Genomic DNA, 16,758 nt, shown 5'->3' with positions numbered 1-16,758 from the left:
GCGCTGCTGAGCGCGGCCAGGAAGGATATGATCGGGGCAGGGGCCTGGTAATGGGGCTCTGGTGTTTGGTTCTATCGCAGCAAAGGCGCCCCAGACGTCAACACCCTTCGTTGATGCCAAGGCGGTGATGACATCGGATCGCGAACAGATAAGCCGTCTGATGATACAGTAATATGGCAAGATGACCGCCTCTGTCTACTCAATGAATGAAAACTATTCATCCATCGAACCAGTCCAGCTGTTCGCTATCATTCAAGACCTTCAATCGGACGGCTCAGCTACACCCGCTTCAACTAAAATTACCTGATGGGTTGATGCGGCTGTCAATGGAATGCCTTTCAAGCGGCAGAATTTGTTTGAATTTTTAGGACGTTAACGAATTCGATCTCTTTTCAACAAAAATCATTTTCTAATTGATTTTTTTCGTAGCATTTGAACTTTTTTTTAACAATTTTTGACGGGATAAACGATCAGGTGCTACTCAGCTTAGAAAATAATTATGGAATTTTGAACTTGGCACTAAACAGATATGGCTAGACTAGCACTAGTACGAGTATTCTAAAGCATTACCAAGGACAAAAAAACAGAAAACGACGGTAAGTCAACAGCTTGTTTGCAGGACGGTCCACTCTAAAACTGTTGAAATAAATATAGCTGGAATGTTAGAGTTTTGGTTTGAAGTAGGCCTCGTTTTTGGCTTTTGAACAATACTAGAATTGAATACCTATACATTTGTCTACAAGAGGGAAAACGTGGAATTCATTTGTTCCGTTAGTGGCAGTCAATGTATGAAATGATCGCATATAACGAACCCTCAAGATGCATGCGAATTCCCTTTCACCCTAATAACATCAATTATCGTGCTCCCGTTGCTGCAACTATTATATCAATTACTACTTGTTTTTTGAGATTGCATTTTTAATTTGCATGAAGTACCATGGGTGAGTCGTCAGCGTTAGCTCATGCGCTCATTACTTTCCTCAGCGCCTGTGCCGGTTCGTCCCAATGTAAGGGCCTGCATTTGGTCCTTCAGCTGGAGTTCGGGTAGCCATAACCTAAGACGCTAGTCAAGAGCAACGTACGAACAGAAACGGCAAGCAGAATCCCTCAGATACGAGCAGCTAAGTGGTTTTTCTCTTTTGTCTCTCGGCCCGAACCATTCTCCATTTTGTCTGCCAAGTCCACCCGTTTTTTTACCCGTTTCGTGAGTGCCTGGCGCCTTTGAAATTACGCGTTTCCACCAACAGTAGGAGTTATGCTGTACGTGCCTTTTCTTTAGCCCCGTTATTCCTGGTTCCTTAGGACATGGCTGCGTTTGCTCGACAGGCCAAGAATGCGTGAGGAGCTATCTGAAGAGTTGGAAGCACGCCGCTGGCGAGTTTGGAGGGACTAAAGGCAAGAAGTTGGTCCCGATCCTTCTTCGGTGGTGTTGCTCTTACCGCTGCTGCTAGTAGAAGTATTCATTCATTCTTTCGAAGATACAGAGCAAGAGGAAAAGAGTCGATGGAAAAACCGACAGCGCCCGACGGAAAAAGGACGGGAGTTAAGCGAACAGTTGCGGTAGCAGTGACTTTACTCCAATAGTTTCAGTAGTAACACGAGCTTGAACACGCAAGTTCTGGTGTGTGCTGCAGGACTATGGGCAACGGGACAGAGGCCTCATATGAGTTTCGAATAAAGAAAATAGGAATGGCGGGTCTGTCGACCACAGCCAACGTATAACAGCAACAAGTTAAGATGAAACGGTTCTCCGTCGTCGTCGTCGTCGCCGTCATCCAATGCGAAAAAAGGAGAAAGAGAAGCGATTGGGAAAAAGAGAGAGTGGGCGAGAAGGAAGGCAAGAGCAGAGAAAGAAGACTTGTGAATGCGCAGAGGAACGAAAAACGACACAGAAAAAATAGACGAATGAACTAAGAGAACCCGGAAAAATGGAAGATAGAATACAAACAGTAAACGACAGAAACGCGACGAAGAGAGAAATACAGAAGAGAGCGGATGTATCGGTGTCGGTCAGCTGGAGGCAGACCTATCAACTAACCAACAGATACAGGAAATGACAGCAACAGCAGCCAAAGCAGAAGAGACCTCCCAAAGGAAGCAGCTAGCCAGCACAGTGTATCTAACGCCCCTATGGTAAAGTTAGCACAGTTTAAAATAAGACATATAGAAAAACTGAAATGGATTAAAGCAATAGGCCACTAGTAATTACTAGAAAATATAAGTGCATACTTGAAAGAGGTAATAGTAAGTAGATAAGAAATAGAAAGGGAAACAGAAAAATACTGATAGTAGGAAAAGGGCGGCCGAGGACGGTATATCTACCTGATGAGCTGCAGAAATAGACACGTTGCAAAGTGTTGGGTTAGGGGGGTTGTGCTGAATTGAAAAAAAAAATATAAAAACATGTGTGCCGTAATGGCAGAGTGTGAGCGTCGGCCATTTCTCGACAGCTACTGCGTTTTCGTTATCGGTAATGGGCTTAGTTGTGTCTTTTTGGGGGCTGCTTTTTAGGCTGCTACCTTGGGATAGAAGCAATGCTACGACAGACAGGAAGGATACAAGTAAGTTGCCTTACGTCAACAAAGCGGATTGTTTCTTGGAATACTTACTTGGTGCTTGTCAGGTTATGCCATGCTGTGTTGTTCAACTGTTACAGCGTAGCTACTATTATAGCTGCTGGTGACTCTATTACGTAGACAAGGTCGAGAAGTAGAAACAGCTGCACGGCGGCCACGCCCGAACCTAAGGAAGTCATACTAAACAAAGCGGTTAAAAGGAAGCAAAACGAATGAGAAACGGATGGAAAACTACCGTCTCTGTGGTCGTAGTCGTGGCAGTTATGATGATAAAAAAGTAGTCGTTGCGGTAGCCCCGGGAGTACAGCAGTACTAACCACATCAAGCGCTAAAATAACGTTGAACAGGCAGACGACGGGGGCAAACAACAAAACGGAAGCGAGACTTAAGAGCTGAGGAGCGGGCGGGTATGGCAAAGCGAACAAACCACTTCTATGGCAACAATAGCACCTCACCCAACGACAACCGTCAATGGCTTGTGAGAAAGACGAGATTAGTCCTGCGGGAATTTTGATCTTTCCATGTTTATATGTACCTGTTTAGACGAGTGACCAAAGGTCGAATACGTTCATCTATCAAACGGTGCAGGGACATGCGGCGATCGGCCGGAAGAACGTATGAAATAAGACCAACGGCGAGAAAGGGGCTGATTGACGACAGGGATACCAGAGATGTTGCCTGCTACGGGGAAGGTCAAAAACAAAGATAGTTACTATGGAGGAGAAATAAAACTCGAACAACCAGTGAAAAGTTTTTAGACATCATCCGTTGAGTTAAAATCTCTCATCGGAATTCCCGTTAGAGTCAACTAAAGATGCCAGTGATCCTGTGAAGCTTTAAGCTCTCTTTTATCATTGAGATTATTTCTTTTGAAAACCTACAAGACCGGGCTTAATATAAAATATGTGCACTGATTAGTCCATGAGCAGGCAACCTTGTATTGGACTGAAAAAATTAATCAAGGAAAACATGTCTGGTATTTAGAAGGACCACGTTAGACGTTTCTAATCGATTTCTAATCGAAGCTAGCTGGATACTCAGCCCAATGAACATGAATGACTTCTTGGACTCACTGTATCTCCGATTGTCTACTCTGTTTCCTCTGACTTTTGCTCTCTTTCACTCTAGTTTTCTCTCATGGACCTTTCTGTGGCGGATGTCGACAAAGACGGCGACATACAACGGTCTGAGTCAAAGGTTCGCTGAAAAGAATGCGGGGTATAAGCAGCCTAATACGTTCAGACATCCATCTACCTCTACCCCGATATCAGCAACAGTAGCAGCAGCATTAGCAGCGACAGGAACATAGCGGCTATCTAATGTACGTCGGTCTGTCGCTTTGCCTCTGGTTTGTCTTTCGTACTGCATCAGAAAAGGCGACCTACCAAGTGATCCCTTTCTTGTCGTCTTTTTTTCTGGAATAGAGAGGCAGGGATGACAAAGAATGGCCATCCATAGAAAAAAAAGGACCTCCTTCACGAGCGATCTCCATCAGGACCAGCAGCAACCGCATTGTCCCCTTCCCTGCGTTCCCCAAAGATACCCCTCTAGTTCTCTTTTTCTGATGAGTCCTTTCTCCTGCTTGTTGCGTCCAGCTACACATAAGCCCGCGCAGACCCACGGGCCTTGAGAACCCTCAGAATGCATGGCCCTTGACAGTCAGGCTAGCGAATGCCAAGCCATACCATCCACGCACGGTAATGGGAGACCAGTGGTCCCAAGTTGCTCAAATAGGAGTGCTTTCCCATGGAACTAAGCAAGGTAGAGCCAGTGGACCTGACCAGGTCTCTCAGCGTACTCTTCTCATGCTCTTCTCTACTTGCAGCGATAAATACCCAGAGGCTATTGAGAGTAAACGCTGATCTGCGCCCACAGAAAATAAAGGTTCTTCCCAAAGCTTTGTACAAGGAATACTTTCTATGGTATTTACCTTAGCTGGTCGATAAAATCTTTATGTAAACAATCTACGACACAACGGTAATACAATATAACATGGTGTTATAGTAAGAAAATACGTATCAATATCAGACAATTATTATAAATACTTTCTGCTTTACTCAATTAAGCACTGAAGTGAGACTCAGCTTTAGTTAAATGCTTGTATTGGTTAGCTAGTTCAACTGTTCAGCTGAATTGCTTTAGATTTGTGTTGCAATGTTTTTTTTTTTCTGAAAATCTATGCAAGAAACATATTCAGATAGGTAAATATAAGGTTGGAAAGCTTCTGGACATTTACAAACCCTTCTGTAATTGTAATGTAGCCAAAAATACCGAAATTGTCACGATAAAAATCTACAACACCGTTGTAACAGAAACTTCCTAATTCTAAACCTAGGCGTACTGGAAGATATTCTAATATAGTTAATAAAACCACTTAGATGGTCATAGTAGTCATTGTCGTAGCTATTACATCATAGACACGCGAAATGGAAATCAGAGTGCCTCTGTCAGGAATGAGTCTTTTTTTTTAACATTTCGCGTAATTTAATTCACTTCTTAGTACTTTAACAAATGCGAGATAAAGGTTCTCTAACTTCAGGTCAGAAGACCTTTGGCCGACACCGTATATACATATATATATATATATATGTATATACGTCGGCGTGTAAGAAAAATTGCCTTCCACCGCACCAATTTAGAAGCGTGTCAATTCCATGGACTACTTCGTCTTAATCCATTTGATGATACAGTGTACATCTATACATACGGTACGTTGTACAATATTGTTTATGTTTATAAAGCTATTTAATGCTATAACTATAGACATATTCACAACAGCATCCGTTCAGTTGTCCAGGAAAGTTTACTAAAATAACGGTTATTTAATATTTAATAGGTATAGTTAATATGGTCGTAGTGTGCCATTGCTTGTTTGATGGCTTGTACGCACCTTGTAAGTTACAGACCGTCACTTTGCTTTAGGACATTTTTAACTAGCGGACATCCTAGTCAAGTAAATAAAACGACAGTTACACGTCACTAGAAAATTTGCCCAATGAATTCCAAGATATTGTTGGTTCGGGCGTGTTGATAGAGCTCGGTGTTCGTTAACAGGAGACATATAAGCGTGAAAAGAGAAGCATGGGTTCCGGGACAGAGCACGAGCTCAGCCATAGGTGTTCCAGATGATGCTTTAGCAGTACAGAAAAAAAATCCACTAAATTAACAGAATGTGCAAAAGTCAATGAGCAAAAATTGCTGTGCAGATCGGGTCATGTACACGCCTCTCGTATCGTTGTTCGCTACGAAGAATCGCTCTCGATAGCGTCGCCAGAACAGAGAGCCTTTTCGCTGTTTGCCCCATTCTTGCCCTTCTATATTCCTCTGTGTTATCATTTGCCGCTATCTTCTGACGTGGTCTATTATGTGCTCGATATAATTACGACTACCCTTAAGATGGTCGAGTATATGTATATACTGGCAAAATAATATTGAAAAAGGGACAGATTTTCCCACCCAACCGACTTATAGCTAATGGTATCATTAGTTTAGTTGCGTGTAGAAAAACTGTCATAAATTGTGATTCGCATAAACCGTATGTAACTGACGCGGTGGCTTCGCCTGTTAAGCCTATGAATGAAAGAGCCTATGTATCGCTGCTTCAGGACCCGCTAAGGACGTATATAACACAACCGTGTAAATAGAAAACGCTATTTATTATTCTTAAATAAATCCATGGTTCATTACTATTGAACGGGTTTATACTGCATGGACGTAGTAGCCCAATCTATGAACAGTACGGAGTACATAAGTTAATACTACTATTCGGCATTGACTAGCTGTAAATTTCCTCCATTTTAAATACAGTACCCGTAACACCTAGTGGAAATCGTTGCCATAACATCCTGATTATAATTCTGCACTCTGTTTTGTTCGTGCCAGGTCTTCTGTGCCATTAAATCACTTGTTCCTAATATGTGCATGTTCCGGAAACATAGGGATTTAATAAGGAACGTCTCACCACGAGCAATATAATTGCGACTATTATCGTGTGTACATCGGTGTACAAAGTGAGACAACTCTGAAAAGAAGTAATTTTTTAATGGTAATATAAAATACATAGTATAGTTAGAATATTCTAAGTACAAAGAAGTACAGAGTGGAGAGACGATGGATAGGTCTCTATCCAATTAATATTCCTATTGGGCCAAGCTTCCATTATTTGTAAGCAACTCGCATAACAGGGGCAGCAAAAAATGTGTTCTATGGAGCCATTTGTTGGGAATTGGTTGACAATTCGATAAACAAATAGGGCATACCATTATTACTAAGACATCAATGTTATCTCGTACCGAATTTGTTTTTCTGTGAGAGCTTCTGTAACAGGCATTTTGGAAACTAAAGGCCAACATTTAAGATCTTGAATAAGAATCAAGAGTTGCACTTAAACAATCCTTGTGCGATCAATAATTCTGTTGGTATCATTGTATTTGTATTGCACAGACAGATATAAATTTCCTTGTGTATTGCATAATAACAATATACAAAATAACAGACAATTGGAAAATTCTCAAGCAAAGCCCTGTTTTTCCAATTAACACAGAAAGTAGAACTTGCAGCACAAGTTACTCGACAAAAATATTTCTCATATATTTATTGCGCCACATTATATATAACGATAATGCTATGGGATGTAAATGTACGTTTGTCGAAGGCTAATAGAAAGGGGTCTCAATAAGCAACATTTTGCCTTCGCCAGTTACAAACTGGAAAATCTCGATCCCTCTTAAATAAACTGTAAGAGACGTGTGGGTAAACGATGAACGCGAAATAGAAACAAAATATACGCACACTTAGTAAATATAATTAAGTTTAGAATGAATGTACAACGATAAATTTCACGTTAAATGAATCAGATTATGACAGTAGCTAGGTTCCATTTTAGACCGTGTAACATTTATCTCCTTTTAAAGAATCGGACTAGAGATTACAAAAGGGATATATTTAGCGATGTTTGAGCTTAACAATGAGTAAAAAAAAAAATGAAATAAAAGCCTCTTATATGAACATGTACACGCCTCAAGGTAATAAGAATTGCATGAAGGAAAGGCCCCACAGACGAAACCCTCTGGCATTCTGAAAACCGTATCTGTTTCTTCAGCTAGTTCTAACTAGTCACTAAAACAAACTATTCAAGATAACAGTTTGCGATACGAATGGAGGGCATTTTATCTAAGTAAGTCAAATAAAAATTACCATCCTGAGCTAATTAACCAAGTAATATACTGATATTCAGTTTCAGTTCAGCTAATGAGTATGTACAATGTATTTTTTGCTGAAATTCCTAATGAACTCAGCTATTCTCGGGCTCTGGTGTTTTTCAGCGATATGAACAGATGGATTATCTAAAACCTTCATGTTAGTTCATTAGAAAGTGCCTGATAGGAACGGGTTATCCGCGTCAACATTGAGCGCTTCCACAGGATACCAAATTGAAGAATCGAATTGAACAACATACTTAAACTTTTTTATTATTATACAAAGATACGAGTTCGTGTCTGTTTTCGAGAGACCCGCTATCGGCAGAGCTGTCCGCTCGAGCGTGCCGGTCAATCGTCGCGATGTCGCATGCCTCTTCTGCATAGACGGTGAATGGGAAATAGTATGAAAAACGGAAGTCTTACCTTACTGTTTGGCCTAATTTAACCTATCATGTACCAGAAAGAGACATTTGTCAGTGGACAAGCCTTGGCATTACAGAACGATTCGGTCTCAAGTCACAGTACCTGACTACGTATATTAACATTACATATTCACCTTTGAAGCTGGTTGAAGTCTAGATCGAATTCGTTTAAATTAAGGCGGGTTTGCGTTTGCTCGCCATACACCTGTTCCGCTAATCTGAAACCAAACCGTGCACCATGGAATCGGTGGTTGCTAGTTAGCTCCTGTTACTCTATAGCCTAGGACCTTCAATTTGAACTTGTTATCGACATTTTTACCAAAGCTATGGAAAATCGTCCCCTGATCATAGGAAATCAACGACAAGAGATATTTAGGTTAATGCCAGACGCAATAAAGCTATCCCCACTAGAAAACGCTACAAAGAAAGGTTCACTATAACTGATCGTGTCATGCGAAGCTGAGACCGTTTAGTAGACGTAAATTCATAAAATGCAAGTTCTAAAATCAGCGGATTAATCGCATTTAGTACATATATGATTCAGTGTCTGCCCTGATTCATAACATGCGTTCATATGCGTTCATATACTACATATCTAGTTGCGGAGGGAAAATCGTCCAAAGACGTGCTTCGTACCACCAACGGATCATTAATGAAACTAACTTTACTAGCTAATGCTAGTAAACCTAGATTTATTAATGGCTAAAGTAGTAAAGTTAGTAGCTCCTGCTCCATGTAATTCCTCGTCAGTCTCATCTTCGGTGCTACGGGCGTGCTTACTTGCGCACGCAGTAGCTCTTCTCCGTCTGGCTCTTCGGGATTCGTCCGCTTACGTAGCACAGCATTCTCACCCCTCGAACAACTGGACGATGGTCATGTTAGTAGTTGTTTGTAGCAGCTGGGCAGGACCGTGTGTCCTACACAGCACCTAACCAGTCCCGCTGATGACGGCGAAAATAGAATGCACCACCACTGGCTTTTCCTCTGCATCTGCGGTCTTTGTGATCTATGTCTTCTTTGGCTTCGTTTTGTTTCTGTTGCCCTATGCATTCATTCCCTGTGTACTTGGACGAAAAAGCGAATTCTTTCTAAGATGCACCAAGCTGTTTGCTAATATGCCCACCATCAGGCCACATCCTGCATCTCATCTTGGCTAGCGCTTTCCTAGACGTTAGGGGTTCGGTGCGTCCCTGCGCAATCCTTAAGCCCTGGGTCTTTCCGGGCCCCTCAACTTTGCGCTCTGTGTTTCTGCTGCCGCGAAGAGAGGTAGCGCAATTCAATATCGTCGTTACAACATGCGCTGTCTCTTTCACTGCGCCAGTGTTGGCCGCCAGCAGCTGCCGACCAGCCTAGTAGCGGTAGTAAAAGGCGGATGTAGGGGATCGCAGCGAACACGTGCTGCTACTGCTGCCGCTATGTAGAGCTGCAACTGCGACTAGCAGCAGCAGCAGCAGCAGTTAGCAAGGCGAACGGGGGTCATTAGTGAAACTTTATGTGCCTCCTGGGTCTCTCGTCCTGCCGAGGGGATGACATCGTGCTTCACGACGGCCTCCTACCCTACAACCCCAATATACACACATGGATGTATATATGTGTATATCCTACGCGATCGAAGCAACATAACCTGTTAACAAATGGGCCATCTGGTCAGTGAAGCGGGCGAACAGGCAAGGAACAAACAAACTAAAGGAAATACACTTCTGGCCCGCTAGTTTGCGTCTCACTATTTATTGTGCAATGTCAGTCCATGAAGAAAATATGCAAATTCTGTTTATACCACCATTAGCTGTACCATCAGTAGTAGAACCATAAGTTTTAATATGCAGTCGATGTCGCTCGCACTTTATTTATGACCTCTTCGATAACTTGTTGTTCTTTTTTTTTCAAAAGCGCCTTCGGGCCTATCGCATTCTATCGAAAAAATATAAACACTTCTGTAAAGTTAAATCAGCAAGTAGACTATGTCGTCATTGGCGAAGATTTGCATGTTCAAGATAGATGTTTTCCGTTCAGTAGTTATACGACCGATTTTTGTTGAATTTGGATGCTATATTTGGATGAAGAATTGTTTTGACGCTTAAAAGTTTGCTTCCTGTATGAGCCTATTATATTGCCTTTACCCAATAGAGCATATAAAACTAGTTCACTGAAGTTCGATCGGCACTTTCTCAATGAGCATATAGAAATTTGTCTGGACTAGACAAGCAAAAGCGTATCAGGCTTTGAGGTATAAACCATATGGATATTTGCTACATAGTAGTTAAGACCTACTCTGTTTCTCTTAATAATAACCCTGAAGGATACAATAAAAATTTCACCTTGTTGTTTACTATTATCATTTTTAAACTACCTCACCGTAGCAGTTATTTAGGATCGCAATGCAAGTTAAACTTCAAGACTGCCATGTATAACCATGTCCAAAGCCGATGCCCTCTGCTGATGATAATGGAAGCAATACAACACAGAGGGTTTGGCCCCCGCAACATACAATTTCAGCTTTTAGAAGCGATATTTTTGCACACGTGTCAAATGCGTGCATAGAATATTATGCTCGTGCAAGCATGAAAAGTAGTGATCCTATAAGACATGCAAATGAGAACATTCCTTCCGGCGCGGGCGTGCCTAAGATGAAATAGGAAGTTCATTTCGTATGTTGATACCTTTTTACGTTCGATTTCTTAGGTGTTTTGTCGGTGAGAATTTTTACAAATCATCCAAGAGGTCCTGCCGTCAAAACAGAGAAATCTTAATACCAGCAAACGTAGGTCGCTTCCACGGAGTGTCGGGTTAGCCAATGGCTCCAGGGTGTATCGATCCCACATCAGGTTTAGAACAAATTCAAAATAAAGGGGGCAGTATAACAAAATAGCACTTTGCTTTAACATGGTTTTGTATAATATGCCCGAACTTATGATATGACACGATTGGAAAGTAGATTAGGGCCCAACGAAAGACGATGTTAACATATTCACTTTTCAGGAAGTTTTTCTCCCCGGGTGGTGAGCTTGGCAAACTTTTCTCTTAGATGTTTCAAATATGTTCGGGGGCAAACTGTTATGCCCGCCGGTATCCTTTATGTACTGTTTACGTAGGGATTCGTTCAGGTTGGCCACAGAGTTCACTAAAAAAGCTAAACATTGCCAAAAATACCTAGAGCGGTTTGCAAATGGAGGAACTTCTGCACTAGCAAAATATTTACTATTAATATTAAAAAATATTATTATAATTACATGTTCACACTTAGTGTGTTGGGAGCCATTACCAGTAGTTGGTTAGAAAATCTACTGCCGCTTTGTTGAGATGGGCTCAATAGCACCACCAAGAAGAGGTAATACGTATATCTATCTATATATATATATATATATATATATTCAGCAGCGCTACAGCAGAGTCTTCATCGCAGTTCCGGATTTGCAGATTTCTAAGGGTAGTTTCAAAACGCAACGATCATACTCAGGAGGCTAGCAGAACTCAGTAAGCAAAGCATCCCATCGTAAAGCGGGCACGAAATGCTAGTATATTTTTCAGCTAAAAAAAAGGGCTTTTTTTAGACATTGATAGATGTTACCTAGGGCAAAATACAGCATGACAGCGATGGCTTCTATTAAATGAGTGTAAGAGACTCGCGCCTTCGTCCGATATTCGTTTCACGTTGGCTAAATAAAACGGGCTTGCAGTAATAAAGTAATGCAAACTACGTCTGATTACTTTATTAGGCATTATAATTTATTATTTAAAGTACTGGCCATTATGGCCGACAATCTAAGAGCTGCTACGAAAAGGCGAACCCCTCGCTGTTCAATCTCTCATCTCAATCGCTGCCGACTAAGCATCGTTCTAGACTAGCAATATATCGAAGTGGGCCTTTGTTTTACTTAATACGCTTTTTTTTTTAAGCACAAAAGAGTAGTTTGTTGTGCACAACACAGATTTGATACTGTATTGGCCATAACGCCTTTGAAATGATTAGCCATTTCTATAATCTCGTATAAGCCTACATCACACCGTAAGAGTGCGGTAACTTCCCATCGTGTTCCCACCACATTTTTTCAAGACTGAACGACTCGCATAAGACTTCGCGCAAAAACCATAGGTTATGCGAACTCTCGCGTGCCCTCTTGCGAAAAAATTATTAGTCAGCTTAGGTTGCGCCATATTCCAAACATTAGAAAGGGAGTTTTACGGAATTATTACCTGTCCTTATACCCTGCACGTGTTGTTAACGATAATATTTCAATCGTATTTTAGAAACGGCAACTCCACCTACGGCGACATATACTGGAAGTGTCTTGACGCTGGCGCAAAAAATAGCCGTTATCTCCCTTACGAGCTGTTCTTCTAATTGCGAGCACAGATAGATAAAACAATTGTTATACATTGGTAGACACGACAAATCGGTAGACTCTGTTAAAAAATCTTTCCCTATAATCTTACTGTGTGCTAAGTGCACTAGGACACATAGGGACCACGTGGAGAACATACGATGACCATGTGTACTGTTTCAGTTTCTATAAACTGCTATACGTCGTACGAATACAGTAAAAATACTAACATCGCTAAAAATCGGCGCTTCGCTAGAAGTACATTGAAAAATACCTTTTGAAAATGTAATTTTTGCCAGACGCGAATCTATGCGATGGTTAACAGTTGCAGCATCGAGAGCTTATTGTGGCAACGCCTGTTGTACGAGTTTTAAAGCCATCTGCTTGTTGAGACGCATTAGAACACAAGTTTTTAGGAACGAAAAAGTAAGTTTCTACACCCTAGGACAAGAGTTACTTCAGTATTTTTCTAGTCTAAGTCAGAGTTTGACAGATACCAAATAGAGGCCATCTGCACTTGCGTACTTATTTCATTTTAGGTTTAGAAAAGCAGACTTAACAATTTCTTTTGTATTTATTTATAACCTTATTTATGTTTATTCAGCTGAGTTTAAATGGCTGTTAAGCGCAGGCTCACGTATCGAAGATCATAACCGAAGCAAAGTAAAGCAATGTCTGTTAAAATCTAAAAAGCCTCGCGTTCTGCGTAAATTTAAACTTCTAACGATAAACTTGACGTTCACCCCGCCCCCCCCCCGTAAGAAAAATACTTCCGTCACTGAGGTCTATCACTTTTGCGGTAGTTTCGAATTTTGAAGCATTTTGTATTACATCAATATGGGCGCAGTCAAAACGCGCCTTTGTATCGAATAGCCCGCTGTTACATAGCTAGCAAAGCAGTATCAGTAGCGGGTAAGTACAGAACCGCGACGACGGTCGCAATCTTAAGGATCTATTGCACAGTATGGAGAGACAACAATCGAGGCCGACAGCGGCAGTCGAATTGTTCTATTCAAGATAGAGAGGCCTAAGTCTAGTGTATACGAATTGGAAAAGCTGCGGTTCAGAGCGATTGGACGGAGCGGGTAATCTCGGAACTGTTCGGGGATTACTGCGAGAAGCTGGGTCGTGAGGAGGTCACAGCCGCCAACCGGTAAGAGGACTTTAAGAGAAAGATATAAGGGCGGTCTCCAGCCCGGTCAGAGTGGAAACTGAAAGAACTATTTGCCAAACGGAGAAAAGCTGAGAACAGCTTAGACAAGTCAAACCATTCGTACAGATTGGAGGGAAACTGACATTCTACACGTTCCTCAGGGAGACTAAGTTAGCAGCGCATGAAGCCTTTGCCATTTTTTTCACAGCAAGCGAAATTCGTGGACCTTGTTTTAGTCTCGCGAATATATAGGGAGGCGACGGGTTGACCTTTTGTCGGAGGAAGCTCGACTTTGACGGCGTCAAGAGCCATAACTAGCAAATCAGTCAGCAGTGGTTAAGCTGTGTCAAGGTTCCTTTCAGAAAGGACTTTCCCTTGAAAGACCTTTTAGCAAAACTGATATGAATTTCGTGGATCTCCTTAAATTATGGGATTTCTCCGTGTCTTCTGCCTACGTTCGTAACTATCGACTAGCATCTAGGGTATGTGCAGCTGTTTCCGTGTACTAAAGTCTTGGCGTTAGCGGTTTGTCAAAGTATTAACGGCCATAGTGGAATAATAACACCTTAAGCGTTGAGACGCTCATTGAAAAGCAAACGGTCCCGAAACACCGACGTAGCAATCTAACGGAGTCAAAGCCGTCATTGACCGCCTGGCGTCACCTGTCGCAGATTACTCTCTTGATCAACATGACAATTATGGGCAGCTTCAGCGCGACACCGTGCCAATTACTATACGATATTCGGGCTGTTCAGCCCCAGACGTCAAATACCAACTGGTAGAACCCAATTGCGACGCATTACAGTAGCTGGCAAATAGTAGTTTAGCATTAGCATTGCAATGCACGGTGCAGACGAACGATCAAGGCCGAACAATCCCGACGAATTTCATTGCAAGCGATTAGGCGATGATGCATCGGCGATAGAGGGAATTTTATAAATCTTCAATCGAAACTCTAACTCTAAGACAAAAATTTTACAAGATCGCTGGCCTCCAGGACCACACCGTCGTACTCAACGAAAAGCATGACGACTAAGGGTTAAGGGGCAGCGCTCGTAGTGCAAGAGAAAAGACGTGGCTATCTGTCAAAAACCCATCACATTAACGTACACTTATGCACACGTCTATCTACTTAGCTTGTCTCTAGCGGCACTCATTTGTCAGGTCTCATTGTACAATGATATCGCTTTCAAGCACAGGTCCAGCAGGATCGAGCAAAAAGCTGCATATAATCAATGTCTGGATGTGACCTGAGAGGCCATGAAATAAAGCAATTTTTTGGTTGCTTATCCAAAATTCATAACTAAATCATACTTGGAACACATTATTAAAACATTACCAATGAAATAATAGGTTATAACTTAAACAGGTTACTTGTAGCCAACATGTTTTGTTAACTATAACTGCCCTCTCACTTGTTAACCATCGATGTATATATTGCCTAAGTTTTCGGACCCTCAAAACAAATACCCGAATAAAACACTCAAGCTGCCGCTATGCACAGAGAAGATAAACAAATCTGTATATGGCCACTGCAAATGTCTCTACCTCTAAGAGTCGTCTGGTGAATTTCGAACGTGAGAGACACGCTTATAACAACAGGAAGCAAGAAGGAGCTTGCTAATGCACTCATACTCCTGGCGTCCTAAAAGAGAATCGAAATGTAGCCATGTTGCATATTTGCTACAAAAACCCTGCAGATTCTGTTAAGCATTGCTTCGAAAGCTAAATGTCTTCGGTCCTTCGGTACGACATAGTCACAGGCGTGCCATATAGCCTGACGGCGACATCTTTTTGAGCCACTGACTATCGATTTCCGGCTGCAGTTAAACCGTGATCCATTGACGATTCTGAATATTGTCTAATCTTTTCGCTAATGCATTCAACAAATATAAATTAAGCATTGCATCTTTATTACGTCTTCAGTACGCTTCATCAGCTCTCCTCACCTCTCGTGAAAGCAAGCGATGCGTCGTTCACGTCATTCTAGCCTTCACCCGTCCGTCTGTCCTTCCACATTTTGTGTTCCACTGAAACATTACTACACCTCGTGTCCTATTGCTAAGTCTCGTTCCTGGCCTTTCCCGGTAGCTTAGGAGAGAATAACCATTATGCTCTGAGGGGACTGCCACGTTAGCCACGCACATGCACCAAACAGCGTCTATTGCATCCTCAGTTTTCCATGTCGCGGAGCGGCTGCACCAATCGTATCATACTATCACTCCCAAATTGTATACTGAAACGCTTAGCATGCATTCAACAGATTTCTGCGGCGGCGACAGCGGCGTTCGTCCGTTCGCCATCCACAGACAAGCCAAAACGCCGATTCAATGAGGGATATGGGTATTGAGAATGGCGGCAGAAGTGTGCGAGTGGCACCTGCGAGAAGGCTGGAGCATCCGAATGGAACGAGGAACGATCGCTGAGAAGGTGCGGCGAACGTGCAAAAGGGAGCAGACCATCTGCTGATTTTGGAACAAGCAGACGCTTAGACGCTTCTTGACGTGCCTCCTTCTGCCTGAACATTGGATAACCAACGTTTCCCCCATTTCCCAACATTCTTTTCCTTGGTTACTGCCAATCAGTGCTACATCATGAAGGATACGGCTAGTACACGTAGCCAGGCACCGAGGTATCTATAGCTGCATTTACATAGCTATGAATGTAATTCAATCCGCGCACGCTGCCCGATACACCTTAATGGTTGTCTGCAATGCCACGGTCCTCTGTGGCGTGTCGCAACAACCGCCCGTGACACCAGAGTCCACTGACCAACTATTGTCAGTCAGTGATCATGCCAATTTTTGTCAATATGTACACACATACGTTTGTATATTTAGATCCGTGAAGCATGGAATGTCCATATTGATGTAGATCGGTCTGAGTTGAGAACTGGGAACGTTTTAGACAAAGCAATAATTATTTAATTGTTTTTATTCAGAGTTCGCTATAAGCGGAGTGTATTTCCTTGGAGATTCATTGGCACAGTTAATCGAGGAAGGAAATTTCACGTAATAAAAAACTACCACGTTTGCTTGAAAAACTTTGGTTTGAGGAGGTGGTGTGGATTTTGAGAAGCCAAGT

General features: G+C 42.2%; 1 protein-coding gene across 16 annotated transcripts in view; it reads right to left on the bottom strand.

The window, feature by feature from the left end:
* LOC111252492 (uncharacterized) overlaps positions 1 to 16,758 on the bottom strand; it is a 115,239-nt gene that overhangs the window by 17,705 nt on the left and 80,776 nt on the right. For 3 of the 16 annotated variants that reach the window (XR_015319742.1, XR_015319750.1, XR_015319740.1), the window contains 3 exons: positions 8,334 to 8,417; positions 3,112 to 3,254; positions 2,610 to 2,756 (listed from right to left, as the gene is read on the bottom strand). The exons of 2 other annotated variants lie outside the window; for them this stretch is intronic. Coding sequence is in view for 1 of the 14 variants with exons in the window: in XM_086978312.1 (XP_086834438.1) it covers positions 8,334 to 8,417 (84 nt within the window). In the remaining 13 variants the exon portion in view is untranslated. Of the gene's footprint in view, positions 1 to 2,609; positions 2,757 to 3,111; positions 3,258 to 6,145; positions 6,598 to 8,021; positions 8,154 to 8,333; positions 8,418 to 15,623; positions 16,387 to 16,758 lie in introns of those variants that run through there. 11 more of the 16 variants (XR_015319752.1, XR_015319744.1, XM_086978312.1 and 8 more) reach the window with 7 other exon arrangements.

This window comes from Varroa destructor, unplaced genomic scaffold (genome assembly GCF_002443255.2).
Source record: "Varroa destructor unplaced genomic scaffold, Vdes_3.0 BEIS01000001.1, whole genome shotgun sequence".
NCBI lineage: Eukaryota > Metazoa > Arthropoda > Arachnida > Mesostigmata > Varroidae > Varroa > Varroa destructor.
Note: the sequence above shows the minus strand (reverse complement) of the source record. Positions and strands in the feature narration are given on the sequence as shown.